General features: G+C 40.5%; 6 protein-coding genes across 8 annotated transcripts; all 6 read left to right on the forward strand.

Moving 5' to 3' along the window:
- The first annotated feature begins 3,256 nt into the window (after nucleotides 1–3,256).
- On the forward strand, nucleotides 3,257–14,489 carry LOC128365428 (UDP-glucuronosyltransferase 2B31-like). Of its 2 annotated transcripts, none has more exons than XM_053326171.1 (2): nucleotides 3,257–3,344; nucleotides 11,523–14,489. In XM_053326171.1, the coding sequence occupies exon 2, from the start codon at nucleotides 11,537–11,539 to the stop codon at nucleotides 13,115–13,117; it is 1,581 nt and encodes a 526-aa protein (XP_053182146.1). In that variant the 5' UTR covers nucleotides 3,257–3,344; nucleotides 11,523–11,536; the 3' UTR covers nucleotides 13,118–14,489. The 2 variants fall into 2 exon arrangements, with proteins under 2 accessions (XP_053182146.1, XP_053182147.1); XM_053326172.1 differs by lacking the exon at nucleotides 3,257–3,344 and adding an exon at nucleotides 3,888–3,937.
- Nucleotides 3,257–16,947, forward strand: LOC128365427 (UDP-glucuronosyltransferase 2A2-like). 2 transcript variants are annotated; one of them, XM_053326169.1, is made up of 2 exons: nucleotides 3,257–3,344; nucleotides 14,644–16,947. In XM_053326169.1, exon 2 carries the CDS (start codon nucleotides 14,658–14,660, stop codon nucleotides 16,236–16,238), a length of 1,581 nt encoding a protein of 526 aa, XP_053182144.1. In that variant the 5' UTR covers nucleotides 3,257–3,344; nucleotides 14,644–14,657; the 3' UTR covers nucleotides 16,239–16,947. The 2 variants fall into 2 exon arrangements, with proteins under 2 accessions (XP_053182144.1, XP_053182145.1); XM_053326170.1 differs by lacking the exon at nucleotides 3,257–3,344 and adding an exon at nucleotides 3,916–3,937.
- On the forward strand, nucleotides 3,274–26,420 carry LOC128365430 (UDP-glucuronosyltransferase 2A2-like). Its single transcript, XM_053326173.1, has 2 exons — nucleotides 3,274–3,344; nucleotides 24,427–26,420. Exon 2 carries the CDS (start codon nucleotides 24,441–24,443, stop codon nucleotides 26,019–26,021), a length of 1,581 nt encoding a protein of 526 aa, XP_053182148.1. The 5' UTR covers nucleotides 3,274–3,344; nucleotides 24,427–24,440; the 3' UTR covers nucleotides 26,022–26,420.
- Nucleotides 3,888–10,532, forward strand: LOC128365431 (UDP-glucuronosyltransferase 2A2-like). Its single transcript, XM_053326174.1, has 2 exons — nucleotides 3,888–3,937; nucleotides 8,847–10,532. The coding sequence occupies exon 2, from the start codon at nucleotides 8,861–8,863 to the stop codon at nucleotides 10,439–10,441; it is 1,581 nt and encodes a 526-aa protein (XP_053182149.1). The 5' UTR covers nucleotides 3,888–3,937; nucleotides 8,847–8,860; the 3' UTR covers nucleotides 10,442–10,532.
- Nucleotides 18,412–20,701, forward strand: LOC128365432 (UDP-glucuronosyltransferase 2A2-like). Its single transcript, XM_053326176.1, has one exon. It carries the CDS (start codon nucleotides 18,412–18,414, stop codon nucleotides 19,990–19,992), a length of 1,581 nt encoding a protein of 526 aa, XP_053182151.1. The 3' UTR covers nucleotides 19,993–20,701.
- Nucleotides 22,134–24,417, forward strand: LOC128365433 (UDP-glucuronosyltransferase 2A1-like). Its single transcript, XM_053326177.1, has one exon. The coding sequence runs from the start codon at nucleotides 22,166–22,168 to the stop codon at nucleotides 23,744–23,746; it is 1,581 nt and encodes a 526-aa protein (XP_053182152.1). The 5' UTR covers nucleotides 22,134–22,165; the 3' UTR covers nucleotides 23,747–24,417.

The raw sequence follows: 26,420 nt of genomic DNA on the forward strand, positions 1-26,420 counted from the left end.
CTAAAGGCTGATAACCTTGCAGGACTGAATAGTGGCGATAAAGCCTTAAACTGTTTCTCAGCCTCTCATTTTTCCTGATTTTCTGAGCCTGCAAAAAAATGGCTACTCTGTGACGTAGTGGTGTACCCTTGGTCCCTCTCCTACTATATAAGAGCGAGAGTCTGCTCTCCTCAGTGGTTAACCTGCCTAGTGGCCAGTTATTGTTACTACATCTAACACTACTACTACAGTCTACAGTTAGCCAGTTAGCTGAGTTAGCTGCCGAGCTAGCAGCCGAGCTAGCAGCTGAGCTAGCAGCAGAAAGCTCTCAGACATAGCGTCCATGTTTCTGGTAGAGGTGGTGACTTTGATTGACAGGTGACACTTGGTAGGGGGCGGGGCTTCAGCGTTTGGGAGCAGAGAAAGAGGCTGATTTTTACACAACTTTGAAGCCTAATTTCATATATTTGGTGATTTTTTTTAATCACTTCACTTCTCTTCTCCATCGCTTCTTTTAAAGCACTTTACATTTTAATCTTTCATTTGCACTCTATGTCCTTTTAATGATTTTAAAGCTAATCATTATTTTATGCTGCAATCTTATACTTAACCCTTTATAGGACACTCATTGAAAGGAAAGGAAGGAAGGAAGGAAGGAATGGAGGAAGGAAGGGAAGGAAGGAGGGAGGAAGGAAAGGAAGGAAGGACAGAGGAAAGAAGGAAGGAAGGTAGGGGGGAGGAAAGAAAGAGAGAAGGAGGGGAGGGAGAAAGGGAAGAAAGAAGGAAGGAAGGAAGAAGAAAGGGGGATGGAGGAAGGAAAGAAGGAAGGGAGGAGAGAAGGAGGGAGGGAGGACAGATGGAAGGAAGGAAAGGAAGGAAGGACGGAGGAAATAAGGAACGAGGGAGGGAGAAAGGAAAAGAGGAAGGGAAGGAAGAAGGCAGGGAGGAAGGAAAGGAAGGAAAGAAGGAAGGAAGGAAAGAAGGAAGGATATTTTGGGATATTTACAGAAGTTACCAAATATAATTATTTGCCCAATAAAGAGTTAATGCTTTACGTCTTTTGAACATACCTGTAAAATGACAATAAACTTTTCTATTCTATCCTATAAATGCTCCCTCATGCTGCTAAATGTGCCTTCAGTCCAACTCAAGTTCATTCATGGACCCGCTTCACTAAAGAGATTTGTGAGTGCTGCGTCCCACGTGAGAGCCTGAGTACACACACACTGTTTGGTAACACACACACCGAGATAACCTTCAACTTACACCTCACTGAAAACACACAGTGACATGACAGCGTTCACTACGGACACTGATTTATCTGTGCAGGGGTTGAACTTTATTATACCATTATATGTTTATGGTACGTTAGGGTTAAGTCAGTTTGCTTTGTTCTATTGCTCATAATTTATCTTTCCTGCATTTGTCATTATACTTTAACCCTTTATAGGACACTCATTGAAAGGAGTCCCTGCTTTCCTTCCTTCTTTCCTCCCTTGCTTCCTTCCTTCTTCCTTTCCTTCCTTCCTTATTCCTCCCTTCTTTCCTTCCTTCCTTCCTCCCTCCTTTCCTTTCCTTTCCTTTCCCTTCCTCCCTCCCTCCCCCTTCCTTCCTTCCTTCCTTCCCCCCTCCTCCCCCTTCCTTGCTTCCTTCCCTCCTTCCTTCCTTCCCTCCTTCCTTACTCCCTGCTTTCCTTCCGTCTTTCCTCCCTTGCTTCCTTCCTTCTTCTTTTCCTTCCTTATTCCTCCCTTCTTTCCTTCCTCTCCCACCTCCCTTACTTCTTTCCTTTCCTCCCTTCCTTCCTTCTTCCTCCCTTCCTTCCTTCCTTGACACGGAGGACAACAGGAGGGTTAATAAAATATCATTTAACCATTTTGTCTCCACTTCTGGCTTTTATAATTCAGACAAATGAATGATGAATGTTGTTTGACTTAAAAGTGGTACGTGTGCACATTGTATGCATAGGTTGTGTTTCCTGCTGCGTCTCATGACTAGACATGCATAATTACACACTAGAGGATTACCGGCCGCAACATACAAAAAGGTCTCAACATGCTTTTAACTTTAAACCAGTATTAAAAATGCTAAATGAAATCAAAGAGAAAACAAATACATGTGATGTCAGTGCATTGCGTGTGTAACTGAGCTCTGGGAAAACAGATCACTCTATTATTCTTCCACCCTTTTATTCTGTCTTTTATTCATTTACAAAAGAAAAAGAAAGAAAGGGAATAAAGAAGAGAAATCAGCTTTCATGTGGAAGCCCGCTCCCATTGTTCTCTGAAAGGATCCGGCTCATGAAGCTGACTCGTTCCATGACCAACACATCACAATTAACCTTCCTTCTTTCCTCCCTCCCTCCTACCTTCCTTCCTTACTTACTTCCTCCATCCCCCTTTCTTCCTTCTGTCGTTCCTTCCTTTCTCTCTCCTTCCTTCCATCTGTGCTTCCTCTCTCCTTCTCTCTTTCTTCCCTTCCTCCATCTCCCTTTCTTCCTCCCTTCCTTATTTCCTTTCCTCCCTGTCTTCTTTCCTCCCTCCCTCCTACCTTCTTTCCTTCCTTACTTCTTTCCTCCATCCTTCCTTCCTCCCTTCCTTATTTCCTTTCCTCCCTTCCTTCCTTCCATCCTCCATCCCCCTTTCTTCCTTCTGTCATTCCTTCCTTTCTCTCTCCTTCCTTCCTTCCTCCCTCCCTGCCTTCTTTCCTTTTCTCCCTTCCCTCCTTCCCTCCTTCCTTCCTCCCTCCTTTCCTTCCTTCTTCCTTCCTTCCTTCCTTCTGTGCTTCCTCTCTCCTTCTCTCTTTCTTCCCTTCCTCCATCTCCCTTCTCTCTCTCCCTTCCTTCCTTCTGTCCTTCCTTCCCCCTACCTTCCTCTCTTTCTTCTTCTCTCCTTCTTTCCTCCCTCCCCTCCTACCTTCTTTCCTTCCTTCCTTTTTTCCTCTGTCCTCCCTCCCTCCCTGCCTTTTTTTTCCTTTTCTCCCTTCCTCCCTTCCTTCCTTCCTTCCTTGACTCGACCACACAACAGGAGGGGTTAAACAATACAATAAAAAGTCTTTCATGTTCAGGTTAATTTACCTGTGGCACATATTTCATCTGCAACCTTAGATCTTCTACACCACGTGAGCCTGACTGTGATTTAGCTGTACCTTGTGTAACCAATCTGCTGCTGCTGCTGCTGCATACCTCAACAATGAACTTTCGACCGGTTACCTCGATGTCAACGCCCCCCTCTGACTCGGAGCTGCTTTAACTGATCTGGAGCAGGACAGCTGTCAGTCCGCTGGGTGCTGGGGGTGGCTGTGAGGAAGGCTAGTCGCAACAAACAGCAGGATCGTGTGTTTAACAAGTGAAGCCTGATAAGCTCTCGGTAAGTGTTTCCATTCCACTTCAGATTCAAGATTTTAGAAGCTAAAAAGCTAAAACTGTTCTGTAGTACATAGACATGAAGCTAAATGTATGTGCAGCTGCTTTTGTCTTCTTGATGTCGTGCATGCATGGTGTTCAGGAGGGAGGGAGGAAGGGGAAGGAAAGGAGGGAGGAAGAAGGAAAAAGAGGGAGGAAGGAGGGAGGGAGGAAGGGGAAGGAAAGGAGGGAGGAAGTAAGGGAGGGAAAAGAAAGAAGTAAGGGAGGTAGGAGAGGAAAGAAGAAAGGAAAGAAGGGAGGAATAAGGAAGGAAGGAAAGGAGGGAGGAAGGAAAGAAGGAAGGAGGGAGGGAGGAAAGAAAGAGAAAAGGAGGGAAGGAAGGGAAGGAGGAAGGATAGAAGGAAGAAGGAAGGGAAAGGAGGGAGGAAGGAAGGAAGAAGGAAGGAGGGAGGGAGGAAAGAAAGAGAAAAGGAGGGAAGGAGGGAGGCAGGAGGGGAGGAAGGAGGGAAAGGAGGGAAGGAAAGGAGGGAAGGAAGAAGGAAGGAAAGCACAAACAGCAGGATCGTGTGTTAACAAGTGAAGCCTGATAAGCTCTCGGTAAGTGTTTCCATTCCACTTCAGATTCAAGATTTTAGAAGCTAAAAAGCTAAAACTGTGCTGTAGTACATAGACATGAAGCTAAATGTATGTGCAGCTGCTTTTGTCTTCTTCTTCTTGTTGTGCATGCATGGTGTTCAGAGGCAGACAGAGTACACAGCTTCCCTTACTTGAGTAAAAGTACAGATACCCCCTTGCTAAATTTTACTCAAGTACAAGCAAAAGTACTACGGTCAGATGTCTACTGAAGTAAAAGTACTGAAGTAGTAGTACTAGTTTTTAAAAGTACTTGAGTATCAAGAGTACATTTTCTAAATATTGCATTACTACTGCCACAGTGCGTACATGTATATATAGAAATGTCCTCGATGGAGTTATGACAAATGTTAATGTTAATACCTTGGAGAAGAGGTAAGGAAGGAAAGGAGGGAGGGACGGAGAGGAAGGAAGGAAGGAAAGGAGGGAGGGACGGAGAGAGGGAGAATGTAAAAGGAACTGAAAGTAAAATCAAGTCATTTTCATCCCGGGCTGAGATGGACCTGCTGCGTCTTCTTCCATTGTTTCCTCCATGGTTTCCTTCCTTCCTTCCACCCTTCCTTCTCTCCTAACTTTCCTCCATGGTTTCCTCTCTCATCTAACCTGACCATGGAGTTGACTTTGGCTAAAGGTGTTTTTTTTTTAGTAGATGTAACGGGTACTCACGGTTATGGATAGAAATGTAGTGGAGTAAAGAGTACAATATTTGCCTCTCAAATGTACTCGAGTAAAGTAGAGATCCCTCAAAATTGTACTTAAGTACTGTACTCAAGTAAATGTACTCCGTTACTGTCGGCTCTGATGGTGTTCAGCTGAACCCCTGAGTATTTACAGGTGGATGTTTTTAAGCGTTAAAGAGCCAGATAGTAAATTCCAAATGTTTCTCATCCAGCAGCAAAACAACAGAGCAGTGTGTTTTATGAATATGCATCATTAAGCAACCTCATTTCAAACTATCAAACTGCACTCATTCACATTAATACTGCTCCTTTAAAACGTTTAGGATGTTAAACTGTAAGAAGATGTCAGGAGAGTTTGTAGTTTTGCAGATGGGATGTAGCAGGAAGAGAGAATGTAAAACACAGATGTGAAAAAAACAGATGTTCAGTGTGATTACAACAAGAATGAAGAGGATGTTATTCTGCAATCAGCTTAATGTTTCCTGCTTGTTCAAATTAAAGAACGCCTCAAGAGACACTTGTTTGGCTTTATAAGGAGGAGAACATTTGTACAGTATATTGAAACTTTAATTCCTTAAAATAGGAGGGAATTCCCCCCTTAAATGCTTCATATAGGGGGGGGGGGGGGTTTACTTTGTTGGGGGGGGGGGACTATAAGTTGCACCTTGTCCTATTCTTGCCGCAGATTGTATTTTGGCACTTTCCTTTAATTTAAGGAACTATATTATATAGTAATTAGTTATTTAGTAGTTTTATTCTCTGAACTACAGTCACCTGCAACTTCATTAGGAACACAAGTGCAATGCAATATAATTCAATCCAATAATAATAACAGCTCTGATATACATTCAGCTTTTTTATGGAGTTTATATATTTTCAGTTTGTGTGATAATTCGACATTGTTTATTACTGAGGTTATACTAAGTGGTGGTGGTGTACCTCCTCATGTATGTTAATGGAGTGGACAAAATATTAGGAACACCTTTCAATATAATTCACCTTAATACACCACAATCTCTCAATAATGAACATAAAGCTGAATTTTCACCTTCTTGTCAAAAAATGTATTTTTTCTGCTGTATTGGATTAAATTAGATTGGAAGCCAGTGAGTGTATTTTATATAGTTAACTTATTCTCTGAACTATATTTTATAGTAATTACAAGTTATCTAGTATTATACAGTTAAGTAGTGATATTCAGCTTCAGTAGCATCTTGCTCTCTCTCTCTCTCTCTCTCTCTCTCTCTCTCTCTCTCTCTCTCTCTCTCTCTCTCTCTCTCTCTCTCTCTCTCTCTCTCTCTCTCTCTCCTCTCTCTCTCTCTCCTCTCTCTCTCTCTCTCTCTCTCTCTCTCTCTCTCTCTCTCTCTCTCTCTCTCTGTTAGATGAGAAATTAAAATTGACGTTTTGTAATATCAGCTGTTAAACGCGCAGCACCACAGCATAGTGTATAGTAACGTCACAGTTAGCCTAAAACTTGTTGCTATAGTAACGTCACAGTTACCGGTCTGAGGATTAACGTTGTTAATGTTGGCGCGGTTTTCATTTGTTTTTCAGGCTCTGCTGTTTTTTTCTGAGCAGATGATGTAGATTTATGTTTGAACCAGCGGCCTGTGTTTGTTTCCTTAAACTTAATATCACTGTTAGCATGTCTGTGTGAGGAAGGAAGGAAGGAAGGAAGGAAGGAGAGAGAAAGGAAGGAATGAGGGAGGAAGAACAGATGGAAGGAAGGAAAGGAAGGAAGGAAGGAAGGAAGGACGGAGGAAATAAGTAACGAGGGAGGGAGAAAGGAGAAGAGGAAGGGAAGAAAGAAGGCAGGGAGGAAGGAAAGGAAGGAAGGAAGGAAGGAAGGAAGGAAGGATAATAAAGGGTTAAAGCATGTTGTGAAACTACACATGACATTCTTTACAGGCCAACACACGTACATGAACACAGTGAACGCAGTGTAACCTGAGAGTCTAAACATCTACCAGAGGCTAACAGCTCTAACAGCTTTAGTAAACCTCCTGGGATTTAGTGGCAGTAATTCCCATACAGAGCAGTTATGTAATCAGGAAACTGTTATTGAGCTGCGGGGGAATGTGAGAGTTATGCAAGTCTTTGGATTTGCCTTTTGGTTTGCCTCAGTGTGCAGACAAAATAGTGAAAACCTTTTTTTAGAAAGCATTGTAGTGGAGTACGTCAGGTTTGGTTTGACTGCATTTTACAGAAATTCTTAATGGGAACTTCACTCTAACCCCCCCCCCCGCCCCATAATAAAAACAAAGTACAGAAAAATAGAAAGAGAGAAATAAGATACTAGAATAGAGCATTAAATATAAAATTGCAGCATAAAATAATAATTAGCTTTAAAATCATTAAAAGGACATAGAGTGCAAATGAAAGATTAAAATGTAAAGTGCTTTAAAAGAGCTCAATCATAAGCTCAGGAGAAGAGAAATATGTTTTTAACCTGGATTTAAAAATGATTTCAGTTCTGCTGGTAGTTTGTTCCAGTTGTGTAAAAGCTGCTTCACCATGTTTAGTTTGAACTCTGGGCTCAACTATCTGACCTGAGTCAGTAGATCTCAGAGCTCTGGGCTCAACTATCTGACCTGAGTCAGTAGATCTCAGAGCTCTGGGCTCAACTATCTGACCTGAGTCAGTAGATCTCAGAGCTCTACTGGGTTTATATTCTACTAACATGTCATTCATGTATTCTGGACTAAACCATTCAGTGATTTGTAGACCAGTAGCAGAACTTTAATATCTATTCTGTAGCTAACTGGGAGCCAGCCAAGTAAAGATTTAAAATATTTGGAATGCTAATTAGGACATCCAGTTTGTTTTTGATGCTTATTCGTGCATCGTTTACATGATTTCATATATTTAAAATCTATTCTATAGCTGACTGGGAGCCAGTGTAAAGACTTTAGAACTGGAGTAATGTGCTCTGATCTCGTTGTTCTGGTGTAGAATATGTCTTTGCCTGAAGTACACCTATTGTTATTTATCATCATGAAGTTGTCCTCCTTATGTTAGCCAGTAAGGCTCCGAGGCATTTGGCTTTTATCATTGTATGAATCAATGAATCTAAGTAGGAAAAAAATAAGATCATCAACACACTGATCTGTGCAGTATTCAAAAGTACAGTTAGAGCCTATTGTAACCAGGCGGGGAGTTCTGGTTCTCTGAAAAGAAGCCAATGCGGAAGTAACTTATAACTGCATTCTATCAAAAGGCCACCAGGGGGCGACCGTCTCTATACAAGTCAATGGAGAATTCACCAACTTCTCACTTGATTTCTAACCTCAGTAAACGTTTTCAAAATGTGTTTATGGTCTCAATCGCTAGTTTAAAGCCTTCTTCAATGCAGTATGGTGTTCATTTGGGACATTTTGGCCTCCCTGATTTTATATTTGACGATAAAGCAGGGTATGCATTAGGGCGTGGCTACGTCCTGATTGACAGGTTGATTGACCAATGTCCTCGAGATCCAGCCCTCGCAACTAATCACAGCCTCCCCGCTCCGCCCATGGCTCCGCCTCATGCCCATATAAGTAGAATCCGTGTTCTTTTTTTCCCAGCATGCACCTGAAATTTTCAAGATGGCGCTGCCTAGATTCGATACTATTGGCTTACGAGCAGCAGTCCACAAACCAATGGGTGACGTCACGGATGTTACGTCCATTTCTTTTATACAGTCTATGATTGCAACGCTTGAACACTTACTCCAAGCCACAAGTTTTAATCAGGACTTTTTTATCTTAACTCTGTAGTCTGTGAGATGTTGTATTTGTGTTTATCATTATTATTTATCAAAATGAATTGATGCTGCATTTAACTGTTTAGATTTATTGATTTTGGCTTGAATCCCACACAGTCACCTGAGTATGGCAGCTAGTCGTTCAGTCTAATAGCGTCAATGTCAGGTGACTGTAGTGAGTGTGACTGTGGTGTGGTCAATAGACATTATATATTATTATTATTATCATTATGGAATCAACTTAATTTATGTTTGTTATCAAAGTTTGACGAAACCTGCATTTCTAGTGCATTACAACCACCACAATCTGAAACCTGGCAGCGTCACTACCTTTGGATGTTGGGACGTCTGACTTTTTTAAGACTAGACACACATACACATTCTCTATGATTTAAGAACTGTAGCACCTGGTTAAGTATGACCAATCTAAAATCCTTACGTCTCTTGTCAGAATTTCTTTCAGACATGTACCGACTGACATTGGTAGCTCTTTCTATGCTGCTCTTCTCTTCGCTCTTGGTAAATGGAGGGAAGGTATTGGTGTTCCCTGTAGACGGAAGCCACTGGATTAACATGAAAGCCATCATTGAGGAGCTTCACTCCAGAGGCCATGAAATCACAGTCTTACGGCCATCGGACAGCTGGTACATCAAGGCTGAGTCAAATCTCTACAAGACCATAACTATAAATTCTCCCAGTGGTTTTGATGAAGAAAGCTTTGGGTCATTTATAAACAAATTAATGCTCATGCGGCGGGAAGGCGCCTCAATCTGGACTCGTATGTCTCTGGAGTATGAATATCTACTACAGTTCTATCAGGTGAATAAGCAGGTGGTGAATATGATGACCAATGTGTTTGAGGACAAGAAATTGATTCAGAGCCTCCAAGACACCAAATATGATGTGTTTCTGACGGACCCTGGATTAGGTGGAGGGGTGCTTCTGGCTCACCGTTTGGGTCTTCCACTTGTCTTCAATGTGAGGTGGACTATTCAGGGTGAGGCACATCTTACAATTGCTCCAACCCCATTGTCTTATGTCCCAGTCCCACCAACACGGATGACTGACAAAATGACATTTCCCCAGCGGGTCTGGAACGTAGTTTACTTTTTATTCACACGTTTTCAAATTTGGTACATCACAGACCCGACCTATGGACCATTTGTCCATCATTACTTTGGCCCCGATGTTCACTACATGGAGCTGTTCCAAGCAGCAGACATCTGGTTGATGAGGAATGATTTTATTTTTGACTTCCCACGCCCCACAATGCCAAACGTCATCTACATGTCAGGATTTCAGTGCAAACCCTCCAAGCCCCTCTCTAAAGAACTAGAGGATTTTGTCCAGAGCTCTGGTGAACATGGCATCATTGTTATGACATTAGGCACCCTGGTGGCAAAACTTCCTGAAGACATGACTGAGGACATTGCTGCTGCCTTTGCCCAACTCCCTCAGAAGGTTATCTGGAGGCACACGGGCAAAAGACCATCATCCCTTGGCAACAACACCTTGCTTGTGGACTGGCTGCCTCAAAATGACCTGCTGGGTCATCCTAAGACCAGAGTGTTTGTCGCCCATGGAGGCACCAATGGTGTTCAGGAGGCCATTTACCACGGTGTTCCCCTGGTCGGCCTTCCCCTCATGTTAGACCAATTTGACAACTTCTTCAGGATGGAAATAAGAGGTGTGGCCAAAGTGGTGGACATTTCAATTATGAACAAAGACAACTTCCTTGAGGCACTGAAGGAGGTGCTCTATGAGCCGTCCTACAGGGACAAGATGAAGGCGCTTTCAAACCTACAAAGAGATCAGCCCATGAAACCCATGGATCGTGCCGTGTTCTGGATTGAGTTTGTCATGAGACACAAAGGAGCTCCACATCTAAGGACAGAGTCTTACAAGATGTCCTTTATCCAGTACCACTCAATTGATGTGGTGGCATTTCTATTGGCAGTTATTCTGCTAGTTGTGACCGTTTTCATTGCAGCAGTTAAGTTTTTGTGGCGAAGGGTGTTTTCTAGAAGCAAAGTCAAAAAGGAATAATACATGTTCGGGTGTATTTTGAGTCATGAACAGGATAAAACTGTACTGGTCTCTGAATATCTCAAAGAGTTGAATACAAGGTGTAATGGCCTCCATCAAGGTGGCTATATTTGCTATCCTGTGTTTTTTTATTTTGTCTGTCAGTTAGCATCTCAAATCATTGGTGGATGTTAGGACTTTAGTTAAGTGATGAATTCTTAGGTTATACCCAGGTATGTTTTGAAGAGTTCTTAAAAAGGCAATATTTTTATACTTCATTCAGAAACACACATTAACTTCATTAAAATAAAATTCATTTCATTGAAACTGACATATGTCTATTAGTTGGACTGGGTAATAATTCATTGTTGTTTATTGACTTCATGTTAAATAACATTTGTAATGATATGTTCATATAATGTTATCTTTCCAGAAATTTCTGTTGTCCTAATGAAGTATTCGAAGCAATCAGTAAATAGAAACATCAGCTGTTTTTAACTTTAGCTTTTATATTTGAAGTGTTTCGTCTCTTGTAATGCATGATTGTGCATTGTTTGGAACATTTTAATTATTTTATACAACTTATGCAACTTATGTAAAGGAAAAATCTGTGTCCTTGCTGCTCCTTGTAAAAATTTGCCCAAAACAACTGATCATAAAACTACACATGTGGACATTAAACACCAGCATATCTATGTCTATCTGCCAACTATCTGATTTTATGACACCAGCTGAATATTTGTAAATACATTTGGGATAGTTTTTTATAAATTATATATGAGTTAAATGGGGGAATAGTGAGAACGGGGTAGGAATTTAAAAATATATTCTTCTTCCTACTCCTATAGAAAAAACTGTTATTCTTGATTTGTTTGTTCTTTATTTATTTATTTTAATTTTCATGTCTGAAATAAATAAATAAATAATATTATATTCTGAGACAACAGTTCAAAGTCAGCACGTTTATTTTGAATTAACATACCTATTTTCTGTGTCTTTATGTTTACAAGTTTGAAAAGTAAATTGATTTGTCCTCTATAACTCAAGAACTGTACACCCTTATTAAGAATGACAGATCTAAAATCAATAAATTTCTTATCAGAATCTCTTTCAGAGATGTACCAACCAACCCTGCTGGCGCTGGCCGTGCTGCTCTGCTCTTCACTTTTGGCAAATGGAGGGAAAGTATTGGTGTTCCCTTTAGATGGAAGCCACTGGGTCAACATGAAAATCCTCATTGAGGAGCTTCACTCCAGAGGCCATGAAGTCACAGTGATGCATTCATCGGTCAGCTGGTACATCAAGGCAGAGTCAAATCACTACAAGTCCATCACTATAAATTCCTCGAATGGTTTGGAGGAGGAAGATTTTGGGTCATTTGTAGACACAATGTTGAACATGCAGCGGGAAGGCGCCTCAATTTGGACTCGTATGTCTGTGGAGTATGAAATTATGACACAGTTCTATGAGATGCATAGGCAGATGGTGGAGATGATGGTTGATGTGTTTGAGAACAAGAAATTGATGCAGAGCCTCGATGACGCCAAATATGATTTGGTTCTGACGGATCCTGCAATAGCTGGAGGGGTGTTTCTGGCTCACCGTTTGGGTCTTCCACTTGTCTTCAATGCGAGGTGGACTATTCAGGGTGAAGCACATCTTGCAATTGCTCCTTCCCCATTGTCTTATGTCCCAATCCCAACAGCAGAGCTGACTGACAAGATGACATTTTCTCAGCGGGTCAAGAACTTCCTTTTCTATTTCTTCACACGTATCCAAGTTACGTGTATTGCAGACCCAAACTATCACCCATTTGTCGATCGCTATTTCGGTCCCAATGTCCACTACATGGAGCTGTTCCAAGCAGCAGACATCTGGTTGATGAGGAATGATTTTATTTTTGAGTTCCCACGACCCACAATGCCAAACGTCGTCTACATGTCAGGATTTCAGTGCAAACCCTCCAAGCCCCTCTCTAAAGAACTAGAGGATTTTGTCCAGAGCTCTGGTGAACATGGCATCATTGTTATGACATTAGGCACCCTGGTGGCAAAACTTCCTGAAGACATGACTGAGGACATTGCTGCTGCCTTTGCCCAACTCCCTCAGAAGGTTATCTGGAAGCATAAAGGCAAAAGACCATCATCCCTTGGCAACAACACCTTGATTTTGGACTGGCTGCCTCAAAACGACCTGCTGGGTCATCCTAAGACCAGAGTGTTTGTAGCCCATGGAGGCACCAATGGTGTTCAGGAGGCCATTTACCACGGTGTTCCCCTGGTCGGCCTTCCTCTCATGTTCGACCAGCATGACAACTTCTTCAGGATGAAAGCAAGAGGTGTGGCCAAAGTGTTGGACATTTCAACTCTGAACAAAGACAACTTCCTGCAGGCACTGAAGGAGGTGCTCTATGAGCCGTCCTACAGGGACAAGATGAAGGCGCTTTCAAACCTACAAAGAGATCAGCCCATGACACCCATGGATCGTGCCATGTTCTGGATTGAGTTTGTCATGAGACACAAAGGAGCTCCACATCTAAGGACAGAGTCTTACAAGATGTCCTTTATCCAGTACCACTCAATTGATGTGGTGGCACTTCTATTGGCAGTTATTCTGCTAGTTGTGACCATTTTCATTGCAGCAGTTAAGTTTTTGTGGCGAAGGGTGTTTTCTAGAAGCAAAGTTAAAAATGAATGATGAATGTCCTGCAATATAGTTGTGATACTCTCCATTTTTCTGGAAGCTAATTTCTTAAACAGAAATCAAGTTAAATTTGTTCTGTTTTGTATTTTGAGTCTTGAAAATTGCATAAGCAGTCTTGCACTGGCATCTGCAGTCCTCATTATACGAAGCAGCACGCCCTGACAAATCTCAAATAGTTCAGTGACCTCCATCAAGGTGGTGAAATTTTCCATCCTGTTTTTGCTTTTTCTGTTTTTTTGTGTCCTTTTGTCATTTAGCATGGTATCCCAAATCTTTGGCAGATTTTAGAACTTCAGTCAAGTGATCAATTCTTAGGTTAAATCGAGGTACATTTAAAAAAGTACTTAATGCAAGTTTTTTTTTATCCTCATGAAAGACTACATTTACTTGAATAAAATGAAGCATATTTTATTAAAATTGATATATGTCTATGAGTTGAACTGGGTATTAATTCATTGTTGTTTATTGACTTTAAGTGAAATACCATTTGCAATGATATGCTCTTAACATGTTATTGTTCCACCAAATTTCTGTTGTCCAAATGAATTAATTTGAGCAATTTGTAGTTAGAAAACAAAAACCTGTTTAAGTTTTCCCTTTTAAATATGAAGAGTTTGGTCTTGTGTAATGCATAATAACTTATTGCTTGGAACATTTTGATTATTTTATGTGACTTTGTAAATATTTAAAGAATTAAAGGTATTCATTATGATAAACTTTAAAATATCACATATGCTGATTTGGGTAAAGGAAAAATCTGTGTCCTTGCTGCTCCTTGTAAAAGTTTCCCTAAATCAACTGATCATGAAACTACATATGTGGACATTAAATACCAGCATATCTATTTCTTTTCATGGCAACTACAACCAGTCCTCTTAGATTTGGCTGTAATCCTGCAAAACAAGTGCAAGTTTTGGGACTGAAAAACATTTCAGGTGGATTTGTAAACTTGGGTTGGTGGTTAAGATGATTACAAGACTTTTCATCTTGATAAGATCCTCAACCATGTGAAGAACTAAACTCTAATCTAGTTTAAAATATCTTACCAAGGAATGGGACCTCTGCAAGATGGCAAGTCATGTCTTTATATAAACATCAACATGAGTTTGTGAATTAGTTCAGTTTCTCTATGTCAATCAGTACTCAGCAGTCACTTTAAGACTTCAAGAACTAGAGCTACTGTATATTTATTGCAGATCAGAAATAAAATAAGGTGGAAGGAAGAAGGAAGAACTCATACCAGTTTTGCATGGCTACAGTTAAATCTGAGATTTGAGTTCAATATACAAAAAAACATTTTTATTGATCTGTTTTTATTTTCATGGTTGAAATAAATAAATAAAGAATGTCAAATTCTAAGACAACAGTTCGAAGTCAGAGCCTTTTTCTTAAATTATCATACCTATTTTCTGTCTTTATGTTTACATGTTTGAAAAGTAAATTGACCTGTTCTCTATAACTCAATAATTGTAAAGCCTTATTAAGAATGACAGATCTAAAATCCATACGTCTCTTGTCAGAATCTCTTTCAGAGATGTACCGACCAACCCTGCTGGCGCTGGCCGTGCTGCTCTGCTCTTCACTTTTGGCAAATGGAGGGAAAGTATTGGTGTTCCCTTTAGATGGAAGCCACTGGGTCAACATGAAAATCCTCATTGAGGAGCTTCACTCCAGAGGCCATGAAGTCACAGTGATGCGTCCATCTGACAGCTGGTACATCAAGGCAGAGTCAAATCACTACAAGTCCATCACTATAAATTCCTCGAATGGTTTTGATGAGGAAAATTTTGGCTCATTTGTAACCAGAATGTTGAACATGCGGCGGGAAGGCACCTCAATTTGGACTCGTATGTCTCTGGAGTATGAAATTGTGACACAGTTCTATGACATGAATAAGCAGGTGGTGGAGATGATGGTTGATGTATTTGAGAACAAGAAATTGATGCAGAGCCTCCATGATGCCAAATATGATTTGGTTTTGACGGACCCTGCAATAGGTGGAGGGGTGCTTCTTGCTCACGGTTTGGGTCTTCCACTTGTCTTGAATGTGAGGTGGACTATTCAGGGTGAGGCACATCATTCAATTGCTCCTTCCCCATTGTCGTATGTCCCAATCCCATCAACAGAGCTGACTGACAAGATGACGTTTTCCCAGCGTGTCAAGAACTTCCTTTTCTATTTCTTCACACGTATCCAAATTAAGTATGTCACAGACCCAAACTATCAACCATTTGTTGATCGCTATTTCGGCCCTGATGTCCACTACATGGAGCTGTTCCAAGCAGCAGACATCTGGTTGATGAGGAATGATTTTACTTTTGAGTTCCCACGACCCACAATGCCAAACGTCGTCTACATGTCAGGATTTCAGTGCAAACCCTCCAAGCCCCTCTCTAAAGAACTAGAGGATTTTGTCCAGAGCTCTGGTGAACATGGCATCATTGTTATGACATTAGGCACCCTGGTGGCAAAACTTCCTGAAGACATGACTGAGGACATTGCTGCTGCCTTTGCCCAACTCCCTCAGAAGGTTATCTGGAGGCATAAAGGCAAAAGACCATCATCCCTTGGCAACAACACCTTGCTTGTGGACTGGCTGCCTCAAAACGACCTGCTGGGTCATCCTAAGACCAGAGTGTTTGTAGCCCATGGAGGCACCAATGGTGTTCAGGAGGCCGTTTACCACGGTGTTCCCCTGGTCGGCCTTCCCCTCATGTTCGACCAGCATGACAACTTCTTCAGGATGGAAGCAAGAGGTGTGGCCAAAGTGTTGGACATTTCAACTCTTAACAAAGACAACTTCCTGCAGGCACTGAAGGAGGTGCTCTATGAGCCGTCCTACAGGGACAAGATGAAGGCGCTTTCAAACCTACAAAGAGATCAGCCCATGAAACCCATGGATCGTGCCATGTTCTGGATTGAGTTTGTCATGAGACACAAAGGAGCTCCACATCTAAGGACAGAGTCTTACAAGATGTCCAAGATCCAGTACCACTCAATTGATGTGGTGGCATTTCTATTGGCAGTTATTCTGCTAGTTGTGACCGTTTTCATTGCATCAGTTAAGTTTTTGTGGCGAAGGGTGTTTTCTAGAAGCAAAGTCAAAAAGGAATGATGAATGTGCTGCAACATAGTTGTGTTATTCTCCCTTTTGTCTAAAAGGTAATTTCTAGTAAAGAAATCAATTCAAATGTGTTCTGTTTTGTAGTCAGAGTCATATACATTGTAAAAGCAGGCTTGTACTGTCATCTGCATACCTCATAATATATATTAGCATACACTGACAAATCTCACATCGTATAGTGACCTCCATCAGGGTGATATTTTACATTTTGCCCTTTCTCTCTTTTTGTCATTTAATCGGGTCTCTTATCTTTGGTGAATGTTAGGACTTTAGTCAAGTGATCAATTCTAAGTTCATATCCAGGTTTGTTTTGAAGAGTTCTTAATAATGCAAGATTTGTATTGTTCTCATAAACAACAACATTTACTTAAATAAACTGCAATGCATTTAATTAAAATGTTCATATGTCTATCAGTTGGAATGACTAATAGTTCATCATTGTTTATTGACTTTAAGTGAAATAACATTTGTAATGATATGTTGTCATAATGTTATCGTTCCACAAATTTCTGTTATCCATTTGAGTTGGAAACAAAAGCTAGTTAGAAAATTTCACTTTAAAATATGTTGAGATCTCTCATGTAATGCATAATAGTCTGTTGCTTCGAACAGTTTAAATATTTTATGTGACTTTGTGAACATTTCAAGGATTAAAGGAATTCATTATAGTGTACATTAAAATATCACATGTGCAACTTCATGTTTGAAAAGTCTGTGTCCTTGCTGCTCCTTGTAAAAGTTTGCCAAAAACAACTGATCATGAAACTACATATGTGGACATTAAACACCTGCATATCTATTTCTTTTCATTTCAACTACAACCAGTCCTCTTAGATTTGGCTGTAATCCTGCAAAACTAGTGCAAGTTTTGGGACTCAAAAACATTTGAGGAGGATTTGTAAACTTGGGTTGGTGGTTAAGATGATGACAAGACTTTTCATCTTGATAAGATCCTCAACCATGTGAAGAACTAAACTCTAATCTAGTTTAAAATATCTTACCAAGGAATGGGACCTCTGCAAGATGGCAAGTCATGTCTTTATATTAAGACCATCAACATGAGTTTGCCAATTAGTCCAGGTTGCCTATGTCAATCAATACTTAGCAGTCACTTCAAGATGTGAAGAACTAGAACCATAGGTATTGCAGATCTGAAATAAAATAAAATTCTGAAACTGTATGGCAGCCAATCACCTAAACCTATAGACGGTGTGGATAATATACTCTAAAATATTTTATCAACAGCTCTAGATAAGATAATGAACAGTTTTACATTATTATAAGGCTCAGGACCTTTGTAAGACAGTGAGTCGTGTCCTTATCTAAATCACTAACCAGTGTTCGCCAATTAGTCAAGCTTCCAGATGACAAACCCAACTGATCTTCAGTGAATGTTTTTCAGATGAAAGACTCATATTATTTTTGCAGGACTAGAAAGGGAGAGGGACCTCACAATGGTCCTTAACTTTCTGAACTAGACCTGTGGATGAAGGTACATGATGGTGTCTTTATATGGTTCTGGACCTTTGCAAGACAGGAAGTCATATAATTATCTCCACCTCTGACCAGAATTGGCAAATTGGCCCAGTTTCCAGATGCAAGTCTCAATTGATTGAAGTGAATGTTTTTCAAATCAAGAACTGCTAGTTTTGCAGGAGTACAGTCAAATCAGATATTTCAGTTTTATATACAAAACCAAAATATTTTTAAGAGGTATATCAATGAGGAAGCATTGTGTTAATGCGCTTTTAATTATTCTTTTTGTTTCTGAAATTGACTGAATATTGGGGTAGCAAATACATTTGGAATAGTTGTTTATGAATTATACATGAGTTAATGGAGTAGTAGAGACAAAGGGGTAGGAATTTGTAAGTATATTCTTCTTGCAAGTCCTTTTCAAACAGTTATTCTTGTTTTGTTTGTTCTCTTTATTTATCTGTTTTTATTTTCATGTTCAAAATAACTAAATAAATATCAAATTCAAAGATAACTGCTCAGAGTCAGTAGAGTTTATTTCAATTGTGTTGTATTTATTTTTTGTGTCTTTATGTTTACATGTTTGAAAAGTAAATTGACCTGTTCTCTATAACTCAATAACTGTAAAGCCTTGTTAAGAATTAGAGATCTAAAATCCATACATCTCTTGTCAGAATCTCTTTCAGAGATGTACCGGCCAACCCTGCTGGCGCTGGCCGTGCTGCTCTGCTGTTCACTTTTGGTGAATGGAGGCAAAGTATTGGTGTTCCCTTTAGATGGAAGCCACTGGGTCAACATGAAAATCCTCATTGAGGAGCTTCACTCCAGAGGCCATGAAGTCACAGTGATGCGTCCATCTGACAGCTGGTACATCAAGGCAGAGTCAAATCACTACAAGTCCATCACTATAAATTCCTCGAATGGTTTTGATGAGGAAAATTTTGGCTCATTTGTAACCAGAATGTTGAACATGCGGCGGGAAGGCACCTCAATTTGGACTCGTATGTCTCTGGAGTATGAAATTGTGACACAGTTCTATGACATGAATAAGCAGGTGGTGGAGATGATGGTTGATGTATTTGAGAACAAGAAATTGATGCAGAGCCTCCATGATGCCAAATATGATTTGGTTTTGACGGACCCTGCAATAGGTGGAGGGGTGCTTCTTGCTCACGGTTTGGGTCTTCCACTTGTCTTGAATGTGAGGTGGACTATTCAGGGTGAGGCACATCATTCAATTGCTCCTTCCCCATTGTCGTATGTCCCAATCCCATCAACAGAGCTGACTGACAAGATGACGTTTTCCCAGCGTGTCAAGAACTTCCTTTTCTATTTCTTCACACGTATCCAAATTAAGTATGTCACAGACCCAAACTATCAACCATTTGTTGATCGCTATTTCGGCCCTGATGTCCACTACATGGAGCTGTTCCAAGCAGCAGACATCTGGTTGATGAGGAATGATTTTACTTTTGAGTTCCCACGACCCACAATGCCAAACGTCGTCTACATGTCAGGATTTCAGTGCAAACCCTCCAAGCCCCTCTCTAAAGAACTAGAGGATTTTGTCCAGAGCTCTGGTGAACATGGCATCATTGTTATGACATTAGGCACCCTGGTGGCAAAACTTCCTGAAGACATGACTGAGGACATTGCTGCTGCCTTTGCCCAACTCCCTCAGAAGGTTATCTGGAGGCATAAAGGCAAAAGACCATCATCCCTTGGCAACAACACCTTGCTTGTGGACTGGCTGCCTCAAAACGACCTGCTGGGTCATCCTAAGACCAGAGTGTTTGTAGCCCATGGAGGCACCAATGGTGTTCAGGAGGCCGTTTACCACGGTGTTCCCCTGGTCGGCCTTCCCCTCATGTTCGACCAGCATGACAACTTCTTCAGGATGGAAGCAAGAGGTGTGGCCAAAGTGTTGGACATTTCAACTCTTAACAAAGACAACTTCCTGCAGGCACTGAAGGAGGTGCTCTATGAGCCGTCCTACAGGGACAAGATGAAGGCGCTTTCAAACCTACAAAGAGATCAGCCCATGAAACCCATGGATCGTGCCATGTTCTGGATTGAGTTTGTCATGAGACACAAAGGAGCTCCACATCTAAGGACAGAGTCTTACAAGATGTCCAAGATCCAGTACCACTCAATTGATGTGGTGGCACTTCTATTGGCAGTTATTCTGCTAGTTGTGACCGTTTTCATTGCATCAGTTAAGTTTTTGTGGCGAAGGGTGTTTTCTAGAAGCAAAGTCAAAAAGGAATGATGAATGTGCTGCAACATAGTTGTGTTATTCTCCCTTTTGTCTAAAAGGTAATTTCTAGTAAAGAAATCAATTCAAATGTGTTCTGTTTTGTAGTCAGAGTCATATACATTGTAAAAGCAGGCTTGTACTGTCATCTGCATACCTCATAATATATATTAGCATACACTGACAAATCTCACATCGTATAGTGACCTCCATCAGGGTGATATTTTACATTTTGCCCTTTCTCTCTTTTTGTCATTTAATCGGGTCTCTTATCTTTGGTGAATGTTAGGACTTTAGTCAAGTGATCAATTCTAAGTTCATATCCAGGTTTGTTTTGAAGAGTTCTTAATAATGCAAGATTTGTATTGTTCTCATAAACAACAACATTTACTTAAATAAACTGCAATGCATTTAATTAAAATGTTCATATGTCTATCAGTTGGAATGACTAATAGTTCATCATTGTTTATTGACTTTAAGTGAAATAACATTTGTAATGATATGTTGTCATAATGTTATCGTTCCACAAATTTCTGTTATCCATTTGAGTTGGAAACAAAAGCTAGTTAGAAAATTTCACTTTAAAATATGTTGAGATCTCTCATGTAATGCATAATAGTCTGTTGCTTCGAACAGTTTAAATATTTTATGTGACTTTGTGAACATTTCAAGGATTAAAGGAATTCATTATAGTGTACATTAAAATATCACATGTGCAACTTCATGTTTGAAAAGTCTGTGTCCTTGCTGCTCCTTGTAAAAGTTTGCCAAAAACAACTGATCATGAAACTACATATGTGGACATTAAACACCTGCATATCTATTTCTTTTCATTTCAACTACAACCAGTCCTCTTAGATTTGGCTGTAATCCTGCAAAACTAGTGCAAGTTTTGGGACTCAAAAACATTTGAGGAGGATTTGTAAACTTGGGTTGGTGGTTAAGATGATGACAAGACTTTTCATCTTGATAAGATCCTCAACCATGTGAAGAACTAAACTCTAATCTAGTTTAAAATATCTTACCAAGGAATGGGACCTCTGCAAGATGGCAAGTCATGTCTTTATATTAAGACCATCAACATGAGTTTGCCAATTAGTCCAGGTTGCCTATGTCAATCAATACTTAGCAGTCACTTCAAGATGTGAAGAACTAGAACCATAGGTATTGCAGATCTGAAATAAAATAAAATTCTGAAACTGTATGGCAGCCAATCACCTAAACCTATAGACGGTGTGGATAATATACTCTAAAATATTTTATCAACAGCTCTAGATAAGATAATGAACAGTTTTACATTATTATAAGGCTCAGGACCTTTGTAAGACAGTGAGTCGTGTCCTTATCTAAATCACTAACCAGTGTTCGCCAATTAGTCAAGCTTCCAGATGACAAACCCAACTGATCTTCAGTGAATGTTTTTCAGATGAAAGACTCATATTATTTTTGCAGGACTAGAAAGGGAGAGGGACCTCACAATGGTCCTTAACTTTCTGAACTAGACCTGTGGATGAAGGTACATGATGGTGTCTTTATATGGTTCTGGACCTTTGCAAGACAGGAAGTCATATAATTATCTCCACCTCTGACCAGAATTGGCAAATTGGCCCAGTTTCCAGATGCAAGTCTCAATTGATTGAAGTGAATGTTTTTCAAATCAAGAACTGCTAGTTTTGCAGGAGTACAGTCAAATCAGATATTTCAGTTTTATATACAAAACCAAAATATTTTTAAGAGGTATATCAATGAGGAAGCATTGTGTTAATGCGCTTTTAATTATTCTTTTTGTTTCTGAAATTGACTGAATATTGGGGTAGCAAATACATTTGGAATAGTTGTTTATGAATTATACATGAGTTAATGGAGTAGTAGAGACAAAGGGGTAGGAATTTGTAAGTATATTCTTCTTGCAAGTCCTTTTCAAACAGTTATTCTTGTTTTGTTTGTTCTCTTTATTTATCTGTTTTTATTTTCATGTTCAAAATAACTAAATAAATATCAAATTCAAAGATAACTGCTCAGAGTCAGTAGAGTTTATTTCAATTGTGTTGTATTTATTTTTTGTGTCTTTATGTTTACATGTTTGAAAAGTAAATTGACCTGTTCTCTATAACTCAATAACTGTAAAGCCTTGTTAAGAATTAGAGATCTAAAATCCATACATCTCTTGTCAGAATCTCTTTCAGAGATGTACCGGCCAACCCTGCTGGCGCTGGCCGTGCTGCTCTGCTGTTCACTTTTGGTGAATGGAGGCAAAGTATTGGTGTTCCCTGTAGACGGGAGCCACTGGGTCAACATGAAAATCCTCATTGAGGAGCTTCACTCCAGAGGCCATGAAGTCACAGTGATGCGTTCATCTGACAGCTGGTACATCAAGGCAGAGTCAAATCACTACAAGTCCATCACTATAAATTCTCCTATTGGCTTTGATCCAGAAACTTTTGGCTCATTTGTAACCAGAATGTTGAACATGCGGCGGGAAGGCGCCTCAATTTGGACTCGTATGTCTCTGGAGTATGAAATGGTGAGACAGTTCTCTCAGGTGAATAAGCAGGTGGTGGACATGACGGTTGATGTGTTTGAGAACAAGAAATTGATGCAGAGCCTCAATGACACCAAATATGATTTGGTTCTGACGGATCCTGCAATAGGTGGAGGGGTGCTTCTGGCTCACCGTTTGGGTCTTCCACTTGTCTTCAATGCGAGGTGGACTATTCAGGGTGAGGCACATCGTTCAATTGCTCCTTCCCCATTGTCTTATGTCCCAATCCCAATATCAGAGCTGACTGACAAGATGACATTTTCTCAGCGGGTCAAGAACTTCCTTTTCTATTTCTTCACACGTATCCAAATTAAGTATGTCGCAGACCCAAACTATCAACCATTTGTCGATCATTATTTCGGCCCTGATGTCCACTACATGGAGCTGTTCCAAGCAGCAGACATCTGGTTGATGAGGAATGATTTTACTTTTGAGTTCCCACGCCCCACAATGCCAAACGTCGTCTACATGTCAGGATTTCAGTGCAAACCCTCCAAGCCCCTCTCTAAAGAACTAGAGGATTTTGTCCAGAGCTCTGGTGAACATGGTATCATTGTTATGACATTGGGCACCCTGGTGGCAAAACTTCCTGAAGACATGACTGAGGACATTGCTGCTGCCTTTGCCCAACTCCCTCAGAAGGTTATCTGGAGGCATAAAGGCAAAAGACCATCATCCCTTGGCAACAACACCTTGATTGTGGACTGGCTGCCTCAAAACGACCTGCTGGGTCATCCTAAGACCAGAGTGTTTGTAGCCCATGGAGGCACCAATGGTGTTCAGGAGGCCGTTTACCACGGTGTTCCCCTGGTCGGCCTTCCCCTCATGTTTGACCAGCATGACAACTTCTTCAGGATGGAAATAAGAGGTGTGGCCAAAGTGTTGGACATTTCAACTCTAAACAAAGACAATTTCCTGCAGGCACTGAAGGAGGTGCTCTATGAGCCGTCCTACAGGGACAAGATGAAGGCGCTTTCAAACCTACAAAGAGATCAGCCCATGAAACCCATGGATCGTGCCATGTTCTGGATTGAGTTTGTCATGAGACACAAAGGAGCTCCACATCTAAGGACAGATTCTTACAAGATGTCCAAGATCCAGTACCACTCAATTGATGTGGTGGCATTTCTATTGGCAGTTGTTCTGCTAGTTTTAATCATTTACATTGCAGTGGTTAAGTTTTTGTGGCGAAGGGTGTTTTCTAGAAGCAAAGTCAAAAAGGAATGATGAATGTGCTGCAACATAGTTGTGTTATTCTCCCTTTTGTCTAGAAGGTAATTTCTAGTAAGGAAATCATTTCAAATGTGTTCTGTTTTTTAGTCAGAGTCATATACATTGTAAAAGCAGTTTCCAGATACAAGGCTCAATTGATCCTCAGTGAATGTTTTTCAAATCAAGAACTACTAGTTTAGCAGGAGTACAGTCAAATCAGATATTTCAGTTTTATATACAAAACCAAAATAATTTTACGAGGTATATAGATGAGGAAATATTGTGTTAATGGGTTTTTAATTGTTCTTGTTTCTGAAATTGACTGAATATTGGGGTAGTAAACAAATTTGGAATAGTAGTTTATGAATTACACGAGTTAATGTAGTAGTAGAGACAAAGGGGTAGGAATTTGTAAGTATATTCTTCTTGCAAGTCATTTTCAAACATTGTTATTCTTGTTTTCTCTATTCACTTTATTCATCTGTTTTTATTTTCATGTTCAAAATAAATGAATAAATATCAAATTCAAAGATAACTGCTCAGAGTCAGTACAGTTTTTTTTAATTATAACGTATCTATTTTCTGTGTCTTTATGTTTACATGTTTGAAAAGTAAATTGACCTGTTCTCTATAACTCAATAACTGTAAAGCCTTGTTAAGAATTAGAGATCTAAAATCCATACATCTCTTGTCAGAATCTCTTTCAGAGATGTACCGACCAACCTTGCTGGCGCTGGCCGTGCTGCTCTGCTCTTCACTTTTGGCAAATGGAGGGAAAGTATTGGTGTTCCCTAGAGATGGAAGCCACTGGGTCAACATGAAAATCCTCATTGAGGAGCTTCACTCCAGAGGCCATGAAGTCACAGTGATGCGTCCATCTGACAGCTGGTACATCAAGGCAGAGTCAAATCACTACAAGTCCATCACTATAAATTCCTTGAATGGTTTTGATGAGGAAAATTTTGGGTCCTTTGCAACCAGAATGTTGAACATGCGGCGGGAAGGCACCTCAATTTGGACTCTAATGTCTCTGCAGTATGAAATTGTGACACAGTTCTATGACATAAATAAGCAGGTGGTGGAGATGATGGTTGATGTATTTGAGAACAAGAAATTGATGCAGAGCCTCCATGATGCCAAATATGATTTGGTTCTGACGGATCCTGCAATAGGTGGAGGGGTGCTTCTTGCTCACGGTTTGGGTCTTCCACTTGTCTTGAATGCGAGGTGGACTATTCAGGGTGAGGCACATCATTTAATTGCTCCTTCCCCATTGTCTTATGTCCCAATCCCAATAACAGAGCTGACTGACAAGATGACGTTTTCCCAGCGGGTCAAGAACTTCCTTTTCTATTTCTTCACACGTATACAAATTAAGTATGTCCCAGACCCAAACTATCAACCATTTGTCGATCGCTATTTCGGCCCCGATGTCCACTACATGGAGCTGTTCCAAGCAGCAGACATCTGGTTGATGAGGAATGATTTTACTTTTGAGTTCCCACGACCCACAATGCCAAACATCGTCTACATGTCAGGATTTCAGTGCAAACCCTCCAAGCCCCTCTCTAAAGAACTAGAGGATTTTGTCCAGAGCTCTGGTGAACATGGTATCATTGTTATGACATTAGGCACCCTGGTGGCAAAACTTCCTGAAGACATGACTGAGGACATTGCTGCTGCCTTTGCCCAACTCCCTCAGAAGGTTATCTGGAAGCATAAAGGCAAAAGACCATCATCCCTTGGCAACAACACCTTGCTTGTGGACTGGCTGCCTCAAAACGACCTGCTGGGTCATCCTAAGACCAGAGTGTTTGTCGCCCATGGAGGCACCAATGGTGTTCAGGAGGCCGTTTACCACGGTGTTCCCCTGGTCGGCCTTCCTCTCATGTTCGACCAGCATGACAACTTCTTCAGGATGAAAGCAAGAGGTGTGGCCAAAGTGTTGGACATTTCAACTCTGAACAAAGACAACTTCCTGCAGGCACTGAAGGAGGTGCTCTATGAGCCGTCCTACAGGGACAAGATGAAGGCGCTTTCAAACCTACAAAGAGATCAGCCCATGAAACCCATGGATCGTGCCATGTTCTGGATTGAGTTTGTCATGAGACACAAAGGAGCTCCACATCTAAGGACAGAGTCTTACAAGATGTCCAAGATCCAGTACCACTCAATTGATGTGGTGGCATTTCTGCTGGCAGTTATTCTGCTAGTTGTGACTGCTTTCATTGCAGCAGTTAAGTTTTTGTGGCGAAGGGTGTTTTCTAGAAGCAAAGTCAAAAAGGAATGATGATTGTGCCGCAACATAGTTGTGTTATTCTCCCTTTTGTCTAAAAGCTAATTTCTTATAAATAAATAATTTCAAATGTGTTCTGTTTTGTAATCAGAGTCATTGTAAAAGCAGTTTCCAGATGCAAGGCTCAATTGATCCTCAGTGAATGTTTTTTAAACCAAGAACTACTAGTTTCGCAGGAGTACAGTCAAATCAGATATTTCAGTTTTATATACAAAACCAAAATCATTTTAAGAGGTATATAGATGAGGAAATATTGTGTTAATGGGTTTTTAATTGTTCTTGTTTCTGAAATTGACTGAATATTGGGGTAGTAAACAAATTTGGAATAGTAGTTTATGAATTATACAAGTTAATGGAGTAGTAGAGAGAAAAGGGTAGGAATTTGTAAGTATA

This window comes from Scomber japonicus, chromosome 9 (assembly GCF_027409825.1).
Source record: "Scomber japonicus isolate fScoJap1 chromosome 9, fScoJap1.pri, whole genome shotgun sequence".
In the NCBI taxonomy this organism is placed as follows: domain Eukaryota; kingdom Metazoa; phylum Chordata; class Actinopteri; order Scombriformes; family Scombridae; genus Scomber; species Scomber japonicus.